Source organism: Strongylocentrotus purpuratus, unplaced genomic scaffold, assembly GCF_000002235.5.
Source record: "Strongylocentrotus purpuratus isolate Spur 01 unplaced genomic scaffold, Spur_5.0 spur5_scaffold_11, whole genome shotgun sequence".
NCBI lineage: Eukaryota > Metazoa > Echinodermata > Echinoidea > Camarodonta > Strongylocentrotidae > Strongylocentrotus > Strongylocentrotus purpuratus.
The window spans coordinates 16,245,151-16,265,538 of NW_022145596.1; the positions used below are offsets into that span (position 1 = coordinate 16,245,151).

Here is a 20,388-nt window from a genome sequence, read left to right on the forward strand (position 1 = left end):
GGTCAAACTTAGCTATATAGATGACATGCATATAATATTAACCTAAATGGAAACATTTCATAGATATAATAATTTACAAAATATATCAATTTGTAGGTGGTTTTCCGGCAAAATTTGTATCATCGTGTATTAGTCAAAACATATTCCGTCACAGGATTAGTAATAAGAGCTTCCATTTCTTTTTTGAGAGGGGGCGTTACCAAAACTGTTCTTTACCTTTAACATATTCCTTCTTGTTTCAGGTGTGGTAGCGTACTACTCAGCGCATCTCCAGGACATCGCCCAGTACCCTGACCTCAAGGTCAATCTCTTCCGTAACTTCCAGGAGGTCGGGAACACCATCATCTTCTTCCGTCTCATCGAGCAGAGTCTAGCCGTAGAGGAGGTATGTGACCTTCTGCACGCTTCGCCCTTCCAGAACATCATCCCCAAACCGCATGTCAAACGTAAGTACAGAAATTCTTGAGATAGAGTTGATTTGCTTTTAAGTTTATAATTCAAGGGAGTGATGTAATGGTGTGTTATTGAAATCCATGGTATTGACAATTCTGGGGACAGTTTCACAAAGACTGAGATCAACTTTAAGTCGGACTTAACTATGGCAGGCTATTCATGCCACTGGTTGCTCTCACCATTGGTCTCTCAATTATGATCTTTAGATAATACTTTCTTTCTCAGATATTATGGTTGTGTTTGCAAATCACATGCTTTTAATCATGGATTGTTTTTTGTTTTATTTCAGCTGGTGAAAAGTTAGAAGTCAAGCTGAAGAGGCTGGAAGCTGGTTTTGCACCGCTCCATGTCGTCCCTGTCATAGAGAAACTTGGATCGCAAGAGGTAAGATATTACAGTGAAACCTGTACATAAAGACTGCTCAAGGAAAACTTGAAAGTGGTCTTTATAGGCAGGTGGTGTTTATTTATAGGTTTCTTTGGTAAGGTTTCAATGGGAAACCATATTCAAGAGAAACCAAAAATTTGGTCTTTATAGACAGATGGTATTTCTATACAGGTGGTCGCTAAAGCAAGTTTGACTGTATCACAATTTCTACCTCAATCGTAAAAAGGGAGACATATACCACTTTGATGTCAACACATTGCTATTCAAATTTTGAAATTTACTTTTTCATGGTATCTTTAAGTGCACGACAAATGAAATTACAATGCTACCGTGGTCAAAAGATGTACAAGTAAAAGATCATAGATTAATTTCCACTTTCTTTTTATAGATCAAAATCATTCGCTCTGCCAAAACTGATATTCAGGCACATTGTAGTTGAGTGTGTGTGTGTGTGTGTGTGTGTCGCATGGTGGGGGGGGGGTAGTATTGTGTTTGGTTGGATGGGGTTATTTGATTTATGTTACAACTGATTTCATTTTTGTTTTCATCAATCGTACAATCTATGTAATGAAATTGTTTTGAATTCATGTCAAGGAAAAACAACTGTATTTTATTTCTAAGATTGATTTGTATTGTTTGGAATCAATAAAAAAAACTATCCCCCAAATTTTTTTCAATAATGATAGGAAATAGTTCATAAATACTTTCAATGCCTTACAGCAGCAGGACTATAGCAAAGATAATAGTACTTTGTGGCTATTTCGAATATATCCCCTGTGATGGATATTTGAATAGTGTAAATGTAGATATTATTGTCCTTATTGCTAATATTGTGGTATTACAAAAAAAATATTACAGAAGCTAATGTTTTGAAATCACCATGGCAATACTTTTCATAGTAACACTGGAGATGACAAAACATAATCATATTTTCCTCTTTTTTTATAACCTTTCCTATCTAGCAACTGGCTGACACACGAGAGGGTGATCTGTTGACCCGTGAGCGTCTGTGCTGCGGGCTGAGCATGTTTGAGGTGGTGCTCTCGCGCATCCGTAGCTTCCTCGACGATCCTGTCTGGTCTGGGGAGGAACCCATCAACGGAGTGATAAACATCGATGAGTGCACCGAGTTCCATCGGCTCTGGAGCGCCATTCAGTTCGTCTACTGCCTGCCGCTCAAAGAGAATAACTTCACACCAGAGTAAGAAACAAGCTGATGAAACCACAAGGCCTTGGTCACTTCATGTGACGAGATACATACACCATCGAAATAATCCTTCATAACATTCAATTATAGTCAAAGAGTAAAATTTATTTTGAATTTGCCATTTAAAAAAAATGTAAAATCCATTCAGAACATGACAGGTCTTGAGATCGTAAAGTCAAAGGATTAGAGCTCGTCTGGTTTGTTTTATGGTGGTGATAACAATAGAGTGATTCATCTTATTAAACATTGCACCCTGACTCATCGTTAGGTGTATCTGATGTATGGTTTATTGTGTATTCAGAGAGAGCTACAGAGAAGGTGTGAACCAGGCAATATTATCACGCTGCAATTTTAATCTGATGTATGATTTCTTGTGTATGCAGGGAGAGCTATGGGGAAGGTCTGAACTGGGCAGGCTGATACATGATCACACTGTTGAACCAGCAGAGACGGTTCAACGCTCTAGATTTCAGTATGCAATTTCTAATCTGATGTATGATTTCCTTTGTACGCAGGGAGAGCTATGGCGAAGGTCTGAACTGGGCCGGCTGTACCCTAATCACATTGTTGAACCAGCAGAGACGGTTTGACGCTCTAGATTTCAGCTACCACATCCTCAAGATCAACAAGGTGGATAACGTGAACGAGGACATCAACGGCATCGTGAGTATTCCTTTCTTTTAAAGGCCCACTGTACTACTTGTAGCTACTTGCTCCCTCTATATAGCATCTTGGTTACAGTTCTAGCGATGTCAAATGACCATTTCATGAATTATATTACTTGATTGATGTGTATCACGTATTAGTGTCACATGATTTTATGCCTTTTAAAATAACTTCTACAAAATATTTAAAAAGATGCTAACAGCTTTCCGTAATTTGTAAATTCATCTTCAAGATCTTTGTGAAACAACCCCCTGATCCTTTTACAACTTTAGTAGCCCTACTAGATCATATTCATATATAAGACCAATTTGGAGTGAAATGCTCCATTAATGTCATTTATGTAAATCACTTGACAACACATGGTAATGTAAGGGACACAAAATGACCAATTGCCTTGGATTTGCGCATATACATGTTGATGAACATCTAGTGAATATAGCATTAGTTTATGCAGAGTAATTGAAAATCTATTCCATCTTCCTAAATGGTATTAAACGGCCTCTGCTTTCTGTTCCACAGCCCGTCGGCCGACTTGTGGACCGCATCAGGAAGTACCAGATCCTCAACGGACAGATCTTTGCCGTCCTGCGTAAATACCTGAAGGCTGGAGAAGGAGAGAATCCTCCAGTGGAGCAGATCCGATGCTACAAGCCTCCAATCCACCAGTCTGTCATGGAGGGCATGTAAAGATATCCCTCAAAGACCATCGACCTGAAGGCTGACTGCTCAAGGAATTGAATTGAGGTCTTTGTTGTTGAACGGACAACCTGGAAATATAGTGGCACATTGACATTGAAGCCTCCAATGCTGCAAGCCTCCCATTCAGCAGTCTAGTCATGGAAGGCCTTGAGGATATCCCCTAAGACCTATCAACCTGAGGGCTGCACAAGGAATGTATGTTGATGATCCTTTTTACCGGTCTCCTTACGCTGTGGACACGATGTTAGCCATTTGAAATTAATAACATAGGACGGTTCCAGACATGTTCCTTTTTCCGCAAATCTTCTTCTTAGCACAATAAGTACTAAGAAGAAGTGGCTATCTCCCTGCTAAATTTACAGATGGTTTGCGTGTAAAAGATTTGATGAGGGCTTAAGAACTATGTGTTGTGTAGAAAGGCCCCCTTTTCTTAAAAGCAGTCCCATAATAATAATGTGATTTCCACGATGTACAGGAGGTGGAGGTTTCACTTTTAAAACGTGTTTTTATGGTGCTCTTAAATGCTGGTAAAGGCATACTTTTTTGTAGGGATTGAGGTCTTTTGAAACAACTAATGTCCCAACTGTACCTGTTGCAATATATCTTAATAGAATGGTCATGACTGCACAGCTGAAATCAGGAAACAGTTGATGGTAAAACAAGCTTGAATGTACTTCATTGGAAATTGACATGCCAAAAGCATGACATAGATTCAATCGGTTTGTGGAGAGAGAACCCACAAGTTTGAGAGGACAACGTAGAACACGAGTGCCATTTAGGCTGCGACTATTGATGTTGTTTAGAATCCTTTTTTATATTAAAATAGAAAGAAGGTGATTTTATGCAAAGGAATTGATATGCATGCAGTTATATTCAGGTATTGCACAGGGTATGTATGTAGACACCCAAATAGATACTTTGTGTTTGATAGAGTTTGTAACAATCCTGTTATGGTTGGTCCAAACCTATTTGATCAAGTACTGTGTGGCCATGTAAACCTATAAGCCTTCCATTTACTCATTGTTCTTCTTAAAAAAAGTTTTGAAGTGTATTGTAGCTCGTAAACATACAAGTATGCCAGCCCTTTAAAGTTGTCAGAGTATTGTTGGGGATTCATATCATGTGTATAATCAATTTCTTTGCACCAGCATTTTATTATTTGATATGTAAAATTACTTGTATTAGATACATACGTGTAACATCTATTGTCGTTTGCAATTTACAGCCACTTGATATAGGCAGGAAATAGTGGGAAAAGGGGGATATTTTTTAAGGACTTCTTCTCAAAGTCCATTTAAGAAAAGTGATGCCTTTTATTCATGTTGATAGAAGATAATCATGATGGTCGGCCTTTAAATGCTGGTCAGGAAGTATTTTAAAGTTGATAGCGATAATACGTGAAATGCCAAATATGTAGACGTAATACTTACATGTGTGCTGCCCAAAACAGATTTTTAAATTACTAGCAAGACAAAGAATAGTGGCTTTCTTGCGGCACATACGTACGTACTACGTGAAGTTTCAGAGTAACGTAAATCAAAGTAACAATTTATTTATTATAGAATTTTCAAAAGAAATGAGCTTTGGATTTTTTGGGGGCACTGTCTTTTATACACCATGGTTTGTATGTTGTTGCAATTGTATTACTATATATATATGTACATATTTATTGGTTGTGTGTTGTTGTATATGGTGTTACCACTGTGTAGAGGCTTGTGTCTACGTCAAGATGGAGCAATTCGAGCAATGTCGAGAAAAATGTACTCGAGTTACAAAGGCTTTAATGGACATAATGGACTCTCTTGCCTAAATGCAGTAATGATTTTAAATTGCATGTACCAACCAAAAACTCATCATTGTTGATATATTCTTTTTTTACAAATTTATTGTGAAATTGATCCATGTCTAGTATTATTGAGACATTCACTACACAAGGATGACAGTTTTTCTCTCACAAGGATGATTCTTAAAGGTAAAGACCAGTATTGGAAACGCCCCCCTATCAAAAAATGAAATGGAAGCTCTCATTACCAATCATGTGAAAGAATATGTTTTGACTCATACATGATGATAAAAATTTTGCCGGGAAACCGCCTACTAATTGATATATTTGGTAAATTAGTTTATCAATTGGAACCAAATAGATGTCACGCACATGTGCGTAGTCCCATATACATCTTTTTGTGTACATTGCTTGTAACTTTACGAAGACTGGGCCGAATTTCTTATCATTTTGATGATTCCAGAACCTTGCAGTACACACCAATACTTATATGCTAGATGATCAACCCTTTCTGATCGATTCCACATTTCTTTCCCATTGCAACCGCATGACCATGTTGATTGCACAGCGCCATCTCGTGGTCAGTGTGTATCTCAATACCTAATTTTCAATTTGCAGACAGAGAATTGATGCATGAACCAAAGGCGCAGCTGGAGAAGCATTGAGTTACTGTACCATACAGCTGACCCGAGATGGCGCTAAAGTACAGTACACTACAGTACGGCTTTAAATGTCAGTCGATGATGCAAGTGGATGTTTGAAGTCCAGGAAAGGTCGAGTCTGTAATATGATATGCCTCTATGACCTATAACCTTCCCTTTACAAACACTTTCATGCCGATTCATGTATTTACCTCTTTTTTTTTCTCGGTAAATTCAGTCGAGATGAAGCAAAATAAGTTTCAGCTCGTTTGGCTTTTGAACTCACAATTGTACATGGCTCAATATCATTGCAATGAGTACATGGTGTATGGCAGTAGTTTGTAGCCTGTTCTAATGTCTTGCTCTGTTTAAATGTATAACTCCGTGTGTATTGAATATGTAAATGAAATAGTATTTATGTGAGTTAATCTTTGAATGTGTACAAACAGTAGCTAAATTTTACTTTGTGAGGCTGTTCTAAAGAGATGTATTAAAAATGCTGTTTTGTGTTTTTTTTAAAGATGTGATTATGATGAAATACCATAGGTTAGGGTCTTCAAAAGAATTACAAAACGCTTAGAAAGTTTCATCAAAACCGGTCATTATTCCCATTCAAAATAATGCTATTAGTCAGGTGGCTTAGTGAAATTACTGTTACTTGGCGGATAAAAGCATCATTTTTGGTAGAAGGCTTCTTCTTCAGGACCTACTATACAATATTAGGGTAGCAGCCCCCAGCAATAATTTCAATTTAAGGGTGTGGGGGCGAGGGCATCTTTTTGGAGCGCCCAAATAATGTTATAACATTGATTTGTAGTTAAACAAATGCCATTTTTGGTACAGGGCTTCCTTAGGACCTACTGAACGATATTAGGGTAGGAGCCCTCGGCAAGTAGATCCCAAGAGAGCCCTGTACCAAAAATGGCATTTGTACAACCACAAACCAATGTGAACTTACCTTATAAATTATTTGTGAGCTCCTAGCCTAATATCGTTTAGTAGGTCCTAAGGAAGCTCTGTACCAAAAGTGGCGCTTGTATTCGGCAAGTAGTGATAATTGATAAATTTGACGCCAAGCCACCCGACTATATGGGGTTTCAAGGACAAAAAACAGACTAATTGAAGTTAATTTTCCCATGACCAAGCAGTGATGCTGCTTGTTTTTCAAATCTTTCTGGATGTATAGTCCTATTCTCTTTCAGCATTTCACATATAACAATAATGTTTATGGTATGGTGCTGGCCAGCAATGATAGTATTTTATAAATGCTGACTCAAGTTTCAAGAGGAGATATATTATTAAAAGTGTAGCAAAAAATGTAAGCACATCATAAACAGTGTTAATTTGCACTGCATGTTGGTAATAAAATCATTAAAAAAAGACGTATTTACATCATTTACTGCCAAATTATATATTCACTGTCCCTCACAGCTACAAAGTATAATCTTGCTAACAAAAAAATTCTCAAATAACTGGGCATAGTCACATTAATACATGGTTTGAAAAGTTAGCAAATTTATCTTTCATTGACAAACATTTCAGAAGTAAATAATCACTCTGTATTTAAAGCTTCAAATGACCTTATTAACGGTACTGGTAAGTCTTTTGTAGTTTTTCACCAGGTACAATTTTTAAATCAAGCATAATCTACAATTCACCATATGTAATCATGTACCCTGATAAAGCATTTATTCTAAAATGTACTTGTGAACAACACAGCAATTCATTTCTGTTTTTTCATATTAAAAGTGAATGAATTTCACAAAAATCACGAAAGTAATACTGTTGTCATTTTTGTATCTGTGATAATCCAGTAAATCTGGATTTGAGTTACATGTATGCGCATGGAATGCTCACAAATTTTCCCATTGGTTAGATTTTGTCAAGTAGGTGACTGTTAATGGAGTAATAAAATCTACATTAACTCTGCATTTAGTTATCCTGGATTTCTACAACTTTGTTGGAATATCTTGTACTGCACGGCTCATGTATCAAGAAGTGAAGATGATGACGATGTGAACATTTAGTGCTCTTTCATTTGGTCTAATAATGGCCTAACATAAAGGAATGCATCATCTTTTTTTTTATCTATCAGCAGGTAAATAAAAAACACTTTAACACAGTAACAATTATGAAAGACCAATGAATAAAATTCATTAATTATTGCATAAAAGAGTCATTCCATGGGCTTCATATACCCCTAAAAAGAGTAAAACTTGTTTAAAACTTTGATTAGTAGACAATTAATGGCCACACATGCTATAAGTGTACTTTCATGACAACCAACGTCAGCCAATTTTTACCATGACAGGAAGATGTCTACTCTTCAAATCGATTGATATCAATACATATTAGTATACAAGATCCCATTTGAATTACAGATAATCTAATGTTTCACATTACCCCAATGTTAAGATATACAAACTGCATGTAGTACTAGTATGCAACTACTGTACCTACATCTTATAGATTAATTCCTAATACCCAGAAGCACAAGCACACTGACTTCAGATAAGAGGCCAGAAATGGTGCTTAAATACCATTATCTCATTCAATGAGCTCTTTACAAATTCACCCAACTACTTTTCAGATAAAAAAGAAATTCCTCATCACATGATGTAAAATCTGAAGAGTTCCATCCACAGAATTGGGCTTCTTGAGTACTGTCCTTGAACGGAAGAGCTGTGAAATAACAAAGGGTCTTTGATTCAATACACAGTTTACAGTACTCAAACGTAGGCCATCTAGAAATAAGTCTTAAAAGACATAGTACTTGTCTGTTTCCATGTGCTTTGCGTTATAGTTCGCATACATCAGCCATGAAATTACCAGAAAATTACCATTTATTGTGGGTGCAAATTTTGCATTCAGCAGCAGCAGAATTCATATCCTTCCGAGAACTTGCCAAGAGAGAGAGACTAAAAAGAAAGCTCTCTCATCTCTCAGACTTGCAAGTTATGATGGAGACCTTTTCTTAAAGCCCCACTGTACTGCTTGTAGCTACTTGCTTTCTCTATATAGAAAACAATGCCTAATCGGTGACCATTAGTCACCCATGATCCTCTTTTTCTTATGTTAATTGAGAGCTGAGTTGATGAGATAGCCACCTGTCAGTGACCACCCTGGGTGGTCTAATCCCTCCTAGCCAAACTAGTACTGATGGCCTTTAAAGTCGATTCTTAAGAAGTGTACGGACAGTGCACCTAATACTCCAGGCCTGCTAATCATAAAAAAGAAGTCCACTCCCGGTGAAGATAAGTATACTGTGCAAATTCCCATCAGAACCTGCGACTTCATGTCCTTGAAAAAAACACCTCGCGTTCATCATAAATCTGAGAAGAAATTTTCCTGCCGCCCCGTTTCTGTGAGTCTTTTAGAGGAGTCGTTCTTCCCTGCCTTGCCCCTGGGATCAACGTTCGTCTTCTGCAGGTGCTCAACGCCCCAGAATCTGATCTTTTCTTCGAGAGCGCAAGATGCGAGGTACTTGGAGTCAAACGAGACCGTCATGCTCTCCACTGGTAGCCCTTCGTGTTCCCCAACGATTCCCAGGAAACGGTTTGGCAGCATGTGAACAGCCCTGCAGGAAGGAAAGTGAAATGAGAAACGGAGAGCCGGTATAAACATATGAAGAGGTTAATTCCACAAGGAGCTAAATCCATCTTTGTAACTTCGGAGAAAAAAGAAATTGTTTACCAGATTTTGTACAGGCGTCTGTGGAAAAGTGATATTAGAAGGTGCATTTTCTCATAGTTGCTCCTAAAATTTAGTTAAATAATTTTGTTGAAAGACGGGTACTAAAGTGAACAATGTTCTGATATATAAACTCAATTTTCATTAAAAGTGGATTTAACTCCTTTTGGAATTAAACTCTTCATATACAAAATGTGAAAAGTCTTCTTGCAATGTCAGGAAAAGCTACAGCATAGTTTTGCCTTGAAAGTCTGTAAGCACAGGAATATGTCACGCAAGGCTAAGATTAATGGCATCATCCTTCAGTCTCATCAAAGCTTGCTGGAAGGGTTTCTACATATGAAACCAATTCCTAGAAATTTGGTTATCAGTTTGTGAAGTCATTGCCTTACTATTTATTAATTGCTTCATACATTTTTATCCCATGCTTTTGCCCAGGTTTTATGATTTGTATCATATTCTTTCCTATCAATATGGTTTTTCATTGAAAATCTATGCTAAAGGAACCTGTACATAAAGACCACCTGCCTATAAAGACCACTATTCATGTTTCCATGGAGCAGTCTTTATATACAGGTTTCACTGTATAAATATCAGTGTCCTCGAGCCAATATGACAAAAGAAGTAAACCAGGGGAGTGTTTCACAAAGATCCGAAGTTGAACTTATCTCTAACTTGGACTTAACAATTATGGAAAGCCTTTAGCATCTATGAAAATATTTTGTAAAAGTTATTTTAAAAGGGCATAAAACATGGATTCAAACCATTCATATTTTCTATGATCAAGGAGATTTCATGTTCTTGATGTGGAATTTATAAAAAGTATAATACTTGAATTTTCGCTTTTTAATATCTTTTATTTAAGGCTACAAATAGCTCTCCATAATTTTTAAGTCCAACTTAGAGTTAAGTTCAACTTAGGATCTTTGTGAAACACCCCCAAGTGACATACCTGATGGTTCCATCTAAACAACCAGTGCAGATGACGTTCTCAGTGACTGGCACACAGCAGTCTATAGAGGAGGCATGGCCTGGGAAACGATCGCTGATGTTACCAAACTCGTTCCAATTGAAGATATTCAAAGCACCGTCACTGGCACCGCAAACGACCTTCTGTCCTTTCTACAAATAATAATATCAGAGAAACATTGGACGTAGGAGTTCCTTCACTTGAGACGAGCTTAGTCTTGGTGTACTTCCATGGTCAATGACTATTCCGAGAGTAAAGGTACACCCTGTAATACATGGGGTCATGAATTTGGTTCAAATGAACATATTGGAAGCATATACAATCCTACAATATTCAGTGATCATTGTCGAGGTTGAAATCGAGTCTAAAGTAATGAAATTGTAAATAATAAACTCTTTATGTTATATAGCTCCCTCTCAAGGTCAAGATATTAATTTAGGTATAAAACAATGTTTCTTGACTAAAATTGACCGATTGGCTATTCCCGTTTAGAAATTATATATCACAACTGCATATTCTTAGACTTGCATGGTCGTAGCTACCATTGTATGGCCATAGGCGCTATTTGAAATTTATCAAAATTTACCGGGAGCACCAGTAAATTTTGATATTCAATTTTTCTCGAAACAGAAGTGTTTTAGGGGCTAAATTTTCTAGTGCTCATAATACATCCACAGGGGCATCCAAATATATATCAAAATTGTAAAGAATCACTATCCAGCCAATTTTCAAAATTTTCCAAAACTTTGTATTACCTTTAAACTGTGAACCCACCTTTACGAGAGATGCACATAGAAGCTCACTGTTAACATGTTCAGACTGTAGATCGAAACGTCTCCTCCGAACGTTGAATGCGCTCATGGTGCCATCACCACTATAGAGAGAAAACAATGTGTAACAAGATAAAGAATAAGGTGGTGATTCTTTGGAGTAGAAAACACAAAGAGAAGTTCTTAATAATCTGTTTGGACCCAGAAGGGCATTAACTAGGTGTTGAAGTATGAGTTGACGCTCTTGTTGCTCCAAGCTGACTATATTCATTTTGGCAAGTTAGTTAAAATCAATGACGAACCATTATGCAGTTAGTGGTTGATAAACACTGACAGCAATACTACTAGGATCATTTCAATGGAACATTGACTTTCAGTTATCTAGCTATCACTACAGTAGATAGCTTGATTTGGACAAATGTGTCATTCTTCAACGATTACAGGTGCTCACACTTTGTATTGCTGATATTTGAATGTAGTAGCTCAGCTATAGCCCAACTCAAAATCTCTCATAAATTCTCACCTTTCCTTCTTAAGTTGTAAAAAACACCCCCAAAAATACATCAAATTTACAAGGGGTATGAATAATTTAGTTATTCAATGTACGTGTACATGTATATCGTAATGTGATATGCACTATTAAAAGAAGAACGGAGTATCATGACCCAATAATAATAATAATAATGTAGTATTGCATACCGCTCATGTCTGGCACACCGCCACTACTGGCATTCCATTATTATTACTGGTACCCAGACTTTAGCACAGCTGGCATTCCAGCTCTTGGGCATTTTAAGAAATTAATTTCTGCCAGGTACCTATTTACCCTATCTGGGTAAATTGTGGCAAATGTAGATTCCTGTCTTGCCCAGGGACATGAGTGCTGTGGCAGGGATTTGAACCCTGTACCTTGTGGTTCACACCAATCTACTGATAAACCCCACTGACACAGGCTGTTCATCGAGATTGACCTCTACTGACCTTGTTGCAAGCAGAATCTTCTTGTCCTTTCCAACGACCAGACTGCTGATAAATTCTTCATTCTCCTTCATCTCCATAATAGCTTTCTGTGTTCTCAGATCCCACACCTAGAAATAGAAATATGTATATATCATGTCTATGTGTTTTATTATTATATCTTACTTTGCTTAAGATATCTTTCTGTATGGTATTGTAAATATGTTGTGCTCTCATTGAGATAGATAGAGTCAATTGAAATCTTACCCTACTACAACATAATCAATAGAATCTGTATTTAAAATTTACAATATATAATTATACAGAATTTGGAAGAGCCATCATAAAAGATGTTTATGAACTCAAATAAGAGAACTTGAGTGCTTTTTTGGGGGTGACATTAATTTAAGAACGAAATTCATATATTAATACTACAAATGAACTATGGCAACATTAAACCATCCCGATTTGAAAACGTAAACAAATGCTATAAACAAACTGCACAATGCTATTACTGTATCACAAGGAAGGAGGTTTGATGGCGTAGTGGTAGAGCAGTGGTCTCGTAACCAGGATGTCCCGGGTTTGAAGACAAGTTTTTGTGCTAGTGACCTTTGGTAAGGCACTCATCCTCATTACCAAGTCCCTCGGAGAGGACTTATAAGCGGTTGGTCCCCTGGTTGCTTACTTACAAGCATACACATGCTCTCTTAGCAGTCAGGTAAACAAACGATAGTAACAAGTTTAACTGAAAACAATGACCCAAGAACTTCTCCTAGTTGACAAAGTTTGAAAAGAGACCAGAGAGTCAGTCAAAGTGATAGAGTAAGCTTTTCCCCAAAAGGAACAAGACATACAAATATAAGAAAAGGAATACCTATGATTTGTGACATGCCAAACCCCCTGAAATCAAATCAGAGCAAACATGAGTACAATAGAACATAACAAATGAAAAAGAACAAAGAATTACAAGCTAAATATTGCCTGAGTCCTGAGCTTGAAATTTTGGATGGAATGGAAATTGCTCAGAGGAAATTTCTTAATTTTTTTACCCTGCATTTGATACTTTCTTTCACTCACACAAATTCTTACCTTCAAATGTCCATCATCATCACCCGTCGCGACCATATTTTCATCTATCACTGCCAAGCAGTATATGGGCACTTCATGGGCCTTCTCCAAGCTCAGCTCCACGGTGGCAGAGGCTATGTCTAGCTTCCTTACAGACTTGTCTTTGGAGACGGAGAAGATGGCTGTGTGTGAAGGAGAAGAAGAGATGTCAAAACATTGTCATCTATATTTTCATTTGTATATATCTTTTGAAGGATAATGCAGCTGAATCGCAATAGAAACCTTTCTCCAGAATTGTACACTCTCATCCCCAATCTGTCTATCCCTCCGTCCCTGCCAGTCTTTCTGTTTTGTCTCTGTCCCTAAATCTTGTTTTTCTCCCTCTCGGTCTGTCTGTCCGTCTCTGTCTACCTCTCCCTCTCCCCCTCTCTCTCTCCCTCTCCCTCTCTCTCTCTCTCTCTCTCTCCCCCTCTCTCTCTCTCTCCTCCCCTACTCTCCATCTCATTTCATTAATTTGTCTCTTTCTTCTTAATTCCCTTTCTAGCGCTTACCCATTTACTTTTACAAAACTTTATGCTATATGTGTGGGTACAATTTATTTGACACTGGTACATAATAACAGGTTCTCACCTTGAGAAGTTTCATTCAAACTGTTTACATTTTAAATCTCCTGTCTTTACAAACCATTAACATCCATCCTCTCTTCATCTTCTCTCTACAGTGCTATGATACAAGCTCCTGTGACCATTACCCTGTGGCCAATACCCTACACTGACCCAATCAATTCCTAACTTCAGCGCTGAACCCAGGCCCCCCCCCCCCTCCCTACACTTAACCCTTATCCTATACCTGAACCCAACTGAAGGTACAATTGGCATTTTGCTTTTTATAAATGCTCAACATTATTATCATCATTATCACTACAGCACAATTGCAACCCAACCCTATACCATAAATCCATGATGACCAAATATTTGCAGGAGCATATTTCAGCTCATCCTCTCCATAACAAAATTTGGAAATTAAATCAGCTCTCCCTCTCAAAATACAGAAATTGAATCAGCTCTCCCTCCCCATAACAAAATACAGAAATTATTCAAAGGACAAAATTGTAACTCACACTTCCCATCTTCTGAAAAGGCAAGAGCCCGACACGCTTTCTTGTGAACTTCTTCAAACATCAGCTCCTCATTGGGTTCTTCTGCTGAGTAGGAATACCTGAGAAGAACATGCGTTTTGTTTGGTACATTTCATATGCAGTTCAATAACATTTACAGGGATTTAAAGATAAAGTTGAGTTCTGGTCATTCAATTGTATTGTGAAAGAAAAGGTTGATCATCTAGTATATAAGTATTGGTGTGTACTGCAAGGTTCTGGAGTCATCAAAATGATAAGAAATTCGGCCCAGTAGTGATTCAGTTACTAGCACTCTACACAGAAAGATGTACATGGGACTATGGGATATCTATATCCAGTCCGGATAGAAATAGTCATTTTACCAAATATATCAATTAGTACGCGGTTTCCCGGCAAAATTTGTATCATCACGTATTGGTCAAAACATATTCTTTCACATGATTGGTAATAAGTGCTTCCATCTCATTTTTTGAGAGGGGGGCATTTCCAAAACTGGTCTATACCTTTAAGCAAGGATCTGTACGTAATATCATAATTTGAGTAGGACTACACCAAACTGAACACATCACATATAAATAGTACCTTTATCAGTCCCTTATCTCTCATGTCCATAGCTGTGATTGATATCAATCGCAAATAAGTTGCGATTAATATCAATTCTTTAAAAGACGGGACCCAGATCAATAAGGAATCAAACGGTTGTACTAACATTGTGATGGAGCCATCCATGAGACCTGTAGCTAACATATTTCCCTTAGGGTGGAACTGAAGTGACATCACACTCTCATCACAGGTTATCGTCTTCGGCAATTTGACCTTTGACCAAAGAAAACACAAGACAATTCTACTGATAACTTGGAGGAATTAAAGGAATTGGACTGAATTGAACTGAAATAATATAATCACACTGAACACAGTTATGCAGCCCTCCAGCTCAATTTCAATAGAATTAACAAAGTCACATACGTAATATAAATACATTGATATTCTGGGGAGCTCTAAAACTGTGTCTGCTCACTTCAAGAGTGTATCGAAGCCGAAGGTTACTTCTTTGAAGAATACAAGCTTTAATTTTGTTGTATCTCTGATACACTATAACATGAATGCTTTACCCGAGAGCTAGGGGAGTGTCCTTTCTACTTGGCTGCTGGTAGTGAAGTGGCTTGGAAGTTTACAGCAGTGACATTCTTTCTATAGTGGTAATGGTATGCTATTCAGGTATCCATGTATTGTCCTAATGTCACTGGCTGGAATGTGTATTAACTTGGTATGTGCATTAAACCTGGCATGTCTATTATGTTGTTCTATACTTAACACATTTATGTTTACTTTGACTCGGGTCAATCATTCCACATATTGTGGTTAAGCTTAACAACTTTTATTCAGAGCCTTAAAGAACATACCATATGCATAAGTAAAAAGAGCAAAAATTTCTACACAAAGTGCATCCATCTTCCTTGCGGGACTATATTGCGTTAGAAGTCAGGAATTTTAAAAAGGATTACCGTATAAGCTTTGAAATCCTTAAATCAGCAAGAGATTACAAATCATTATTTTTCAATCAAAATTGACAATTCTAAAAGCTTTTTGACTAAGTTCCTAACTTTCCACGCATAGATATTTGCTTTTAAAGACAATACATTGTATGAGAGCAATGTAGCAATAATAGAAAAAAGGATATTGTTGCCAATTTGAAGAAAAACATGTGAAAAATTTAGTCCTTAAAGAGAAGGTTGAGTTCTGGGAAGAGGTGAAAAATAATTTGTGAGCGTTATCATTTTCATTATGCAAGTGTGGAAGAACATCAGATAAGACATGTTCCCTGAAAATCATGGCTCTTCAATTGCCTTCATATTCTAAATATGTCATGTAGCATCGTAAAAATCCAGGGTAGGATTTTTACGCCATGTGTTTGTGTAGTCCCATATACATCATTCTGTGTACAGTGTTTGTATCTTTACCAAGACTTTGCCAAGACTTTATCATTTTGATGATTCCAGAACCTTGCAATTATACACACAAATTCTTATATGCTAGATGATCAACCTTTTCTGGTCGATTCCACACTGTTTCTTTCACAATGCAATCGCATCCGGAAAGGTTTAATAATAGGAAATAGCTGATGAATCTTAATCATGTCAACATACACAGAACCCAACGAAGTAGAGAAATAAGAAGCTCAACCTGCCTACAAAAATAGAAACTTTAGAAAGGCATCAAAATTTCATCGTTCATTTGTTAAAATCTTGTTTTAAGCAAGACAGCCTGGCTTTACGAACCTCGGGTAGAAATCTATTTTCATCTTCCTTTTCTTCATCTTCTTCATAGCTATCGTCACTGTCGTCACTGTCATCATCACTGTCATCATTACTGTCATCATCATCCTCATCATCACTGCTAGCTCCAGGTGACTCGTCGCCATTCTTTGCAGTTACGTCTAAATTTGTGCCAGCCTAATTCAAAAGAAAATTATGCAAAAGAAGAATATGGACAGCAGATATTGCAATAAATAGAGTTTTTTAAAAATAATTGTTTATGGTTCAAAAATTAATTCATCATGTATCAGTTTTGCTGCCTTGTTTTTGTTTTTTTACTTTAAAAAGGAATTACTTTCATAAAATCAAAATTAATTTGTAGGTAGGTTTGTAAATGCAAAATTGTGAAGAGACAAATGGCAAATCTATTCATAATAGACAACAAAAAAAACTAGTGTTTCATTTCTTTCAGATAAATGTTAAATAGTTATCTTGCCAATTTACAATACTACAATTAACAATATATTATCAATGCAACTTATTTTGTTTCATCTCATCTTAGTCTTCTGAATGTCAGCCATGAAAGGGGAGGAAAGCACTATAGTTCTAATCTGGGAATATCTACATTTATGTGGCACTAATGTAAAAAGAACATAAAAATCTATGTACCAGTAAGAAGGATTTCATTTAGCTGAATGACCTGATTTGAGGACTGTTCAACTATACTCTGCAACAAATTAGGGGTTTCCAAAATGAACATAAAGTATTTGAATAATTGTTTCCCTTTCTGCTAGAATGATACCCTAGACAATCCAAAACAATCTGTTATCCATACAAAACCTATCCTGTGAAATCTCACACAAGGCCTGTCTTCATCAGCTCCAGTTGCCTAATAACCCGCTATTTTATCTATCCTGATCGCAAATTAACCAGTTAATTTGCGTCTTCATCAGCCCGCAGTTGCAATTAGTGGGGTATTTGGTAGAGAAAATATCCTGAGAAATCTTAGTCCTGTTTTCAAAATATCCCGCTTATTTGCGAAATCGCGGGCTAATTTGCACCTGTCCGAACTAGTATGTGATGAGCGTATAGGTCTGGGGAGGACGCACTTTCGAGTTTCGGGATAATATCCCGAGTCTGAAAATAGCGGGTTATTTGGCAGACTCAAGCTGATGAAAACAGGCCTACTGGTACAGCTATGTAGGAGTACACGGGTATCATTGATAACCATGTACATCCATAGGTGCTCTAGAAATAAAGTCTACTTACGCTGCCAGTGGACGTTGATGGTCCAGCCTCATTCTCCATTTCGCCCTCATCCAAAGATGACTTCTCAGAGTCAGAGTCTCCCGAAGCATCTTGCTCCTCTGAAGACATGTCTTGCGTCTGTCTGTCCACGATTCGTGTCAGAGATAACACAGATTGATTCCTGGGAATTGGGATTATGAAAGACCGATAAGACACAGTCGAAACAAAAGGTACTGTAAAACTGAAGTAAATTAATTCATAATAGTCTAAAATTCTAAATCATGTTTGTATGAATCAATCACCATGCAGTAGGGGTGCTAGTCCGAGAATAAGGATCCGCATTTTCCAGACGATTCTTAATTCCGAGCCGCGTGCTAGGGATGCGAAATACGGATTTCGCGATGATGCTCCTTGATGCATTTTGACTTTGTGAAGAGACTTTCATGTTATGAGAGATAAATCCTCAGGAAGACTGACAACTGCAACTCATAACAGTAGACTGTAAACATGGGGTATTTTAACAGGAACCCTACACCCGCAGAGCGCCAAAGAAAAAAAAAACGTCCGCAAAAAGGCGCAAAAAAATGCAGACGATCCTCAGTTCCTCACTTTTTAGAATGTGATATGTCCGAGTTTAAGAGTCCGAGGTTAGTAGTAGTACAGAGGCCAGACACTACTCTCCCCAGACACTAGACATGCATGCTAGACATTGTCTAGCATGACACAGCTACAGTTAAGTAGATTGTCTAGAAGTTCTTCTAATTAATCTAAGTTCTTAGTTTACTTTAACATCATCATGATTGATAACACTCAGAGCTCAATCACAAAAATGTATAAATAATGGCAATTGAATTATGTTTGAGAACCCTCTGGATCGTTCCCACTTACCAGTATCTGACTTCACAGTAAATATGGGCATGAAACGTCTCCGACAATCACACAGTGACAATACTTAGTCAGTAGCTATGCAGTGAAGATGTGATGTGATATCTGTGTACAAACACATGTGCATATTATATTGCGTAATTATAGGATACATGAATGTTCGCGTTACATGGGACTAGACAACTCGGCTATGCGAGATATCGAACGCGGACAACTCGGTTCAAAAAGCTGCCACTTCGGTACAGACATTCCGAGCCGTGAGGTGCCGAAGCCTAGTACATATAGGTGGGATCCGATATCGATCGAGGAAGCTACATACGAAACCTGAATAAACAAAAAGGGTTTTTTAGCAGTATCTGTGCAATCACTGCTTGAAAAAGTTATCGGTTGAACTTTCACTCGCCTTAAACTTTCGCGACTTTTGTGATGTAGTATATATGTGCCAATTAATTTGTCCAGTTCGCGAAAGTTTTTCCTGCAAAAGAATGATAATTGATTAAATCTAACTGTTTTTCTATGTTAATTGTGAACAATCTGTGTGATGTTTATTACGTCGCTGATGTTTCAAAGCTAAAGAAGACCATTTAACTTCATGAAAAAAAAAGGGAGTATATCAGCTCCCAAAGCATGTAATTTATGAATTAAGTCAGACAAATGAGTAGATCGTACCGACTAAGGTAAAAGGAGAGTAAGTGGTTGGGCCCGAGTGGGTTAGTTTCTCGATCTTCCTTTCAATTTTGGGAAATACATTTTACTTTTAGTTATTGGTATCTTTTATTTTTCTAAAGAAATTTACACATGAATGTTAAATTTCAGCATGGTAGTTACAAAAAGTTCAATATTCCTGTCTTTACATCATTGTGTGTCTTGTGATGTACAGTCATAAGTTTGGCTCACCTGAATTGGGGATTTGTTAACTTGGATCCCCGCCCCCCCCCCCCCCCCACTCAGTGTTATTTAGGGTACGCATATGCTCATTCCCTCTTTTTGAAAGCACCCCCTGAGGAGTGCCAACATTTTCGAACCCCCCTTTCGCGGGCTTTTCGCAGGCTTTTCCTGCCTTGGAGACCCCCCTAAATCAGGAAAAATGCTCAATGTACCCCCCTAAATTCGGAATAATTTCTTAGGAGTCCAAAGAGATGAGAGAAAAAAAAGAAAAAAAAACCCTTTTTAAAGAAATCTCCGGGTGAAAAGTCAAATACACCCCTAATTTTTTTACAATTCTCGGGCCGGACTTTGTCGCACGAAAAGTACCCCTTTACCAGACATTTTGGCAACACGCATGCGGTCATTCCGACCCCTGAGTGGGAGGGGGCCGGGCTTGGGTCCGAGTCAAGCTCACAACAACTTCAAGTCAAATCTTTTTTGGCCTCGATGGGGTTCTTGCATGGCCTACAGTAATCGACAACTCGGTACATAAAAATCAATACCGAGCTGGCAGGGCCTAAATTTGAATCGGGCCGAGATGTCTCGTAACCGGGAGAGACAATAACATCCGCGTTTGTTTGACCGTATTATACTAGACCGAAAGCTTCAGTCTCTATAATCGTCGGTTGTTCCACTGAGAC

General features: G+C 37.7%; 2 protein-coding genes across 4 annotated transcripts in view; one reads left to right on the forward strand and one right to left on the reverse strand.

Annotated features, from left to right (window-relative positions):
* The window catches only part of LOC578768 (cytoplasmic FMR1-interacting protein 2), a 35,586-nt gene extending 27,970 nt beyond the window's left edge, over window positions 1–7,616 (forward strand). For all 3 annotated transcript variants that reach the window (XM_030980804.1, XM_030980805.1, XM_030980806.1), the window contains exons 24-28: window positions 243–446; window positions 743–837; window positions 1,803–2,041; window positions 2,563–2,710; window positions 3,233–7,616. In XM_030980804.1, the coding sequence (XP_030836664.1) occupies window positions 243–446; window positions 743–837; window positions 1,803–2,041; window positions 2,563–2,710; window positions 3,233–3,400 (854 nt within the window). In that variant the 3' untranslated portion in view covers window positions 3,401–7,616. The remainder of the gene's footprint in view (window positions 1–242; window positions 447–742; window positions 838–1,802; window positions 2,042–2,562; window positions 2,711–3,232) is intronic.
* A 1,322-nt stretch (window positions 7,617–8,938) lies between these two features.
* On the reverse strand, window positions 8,939–18,979 carry LOC583548 (WD repeat-containing protein 55). The gene is made up of 10 exons (XM_030980808.1): window positions 18,824–18,979; window positions 17,957–18,116; window positions 16,712–16,885; window positions 15,142–15,248; window positions 14,415–14,512; window positions 13,316–13,476; window positions 12,248–12,354; window positions 11,271–11,370; window positions 10,479–10,648; window positions 8,939–9,413 (listed from the first exon to the last, which is right to left on the reverse strand). The coding sequence occupies exons 2-10, from the start codon at window positions 18,062–18,064 to the stop codon at window positions 9,161–9,163; spliced, it is 1,278 nt and encodes a 425-aa protein (XP_030836668.1). The 5' UTR covers window positions 18,065–18,116; window positions 18,824–18,979; the 3' UTR covers window positions 8,939–9,160.
* Window positions 18,980–20,388: the final 1,409 nt, after the last annotated feature.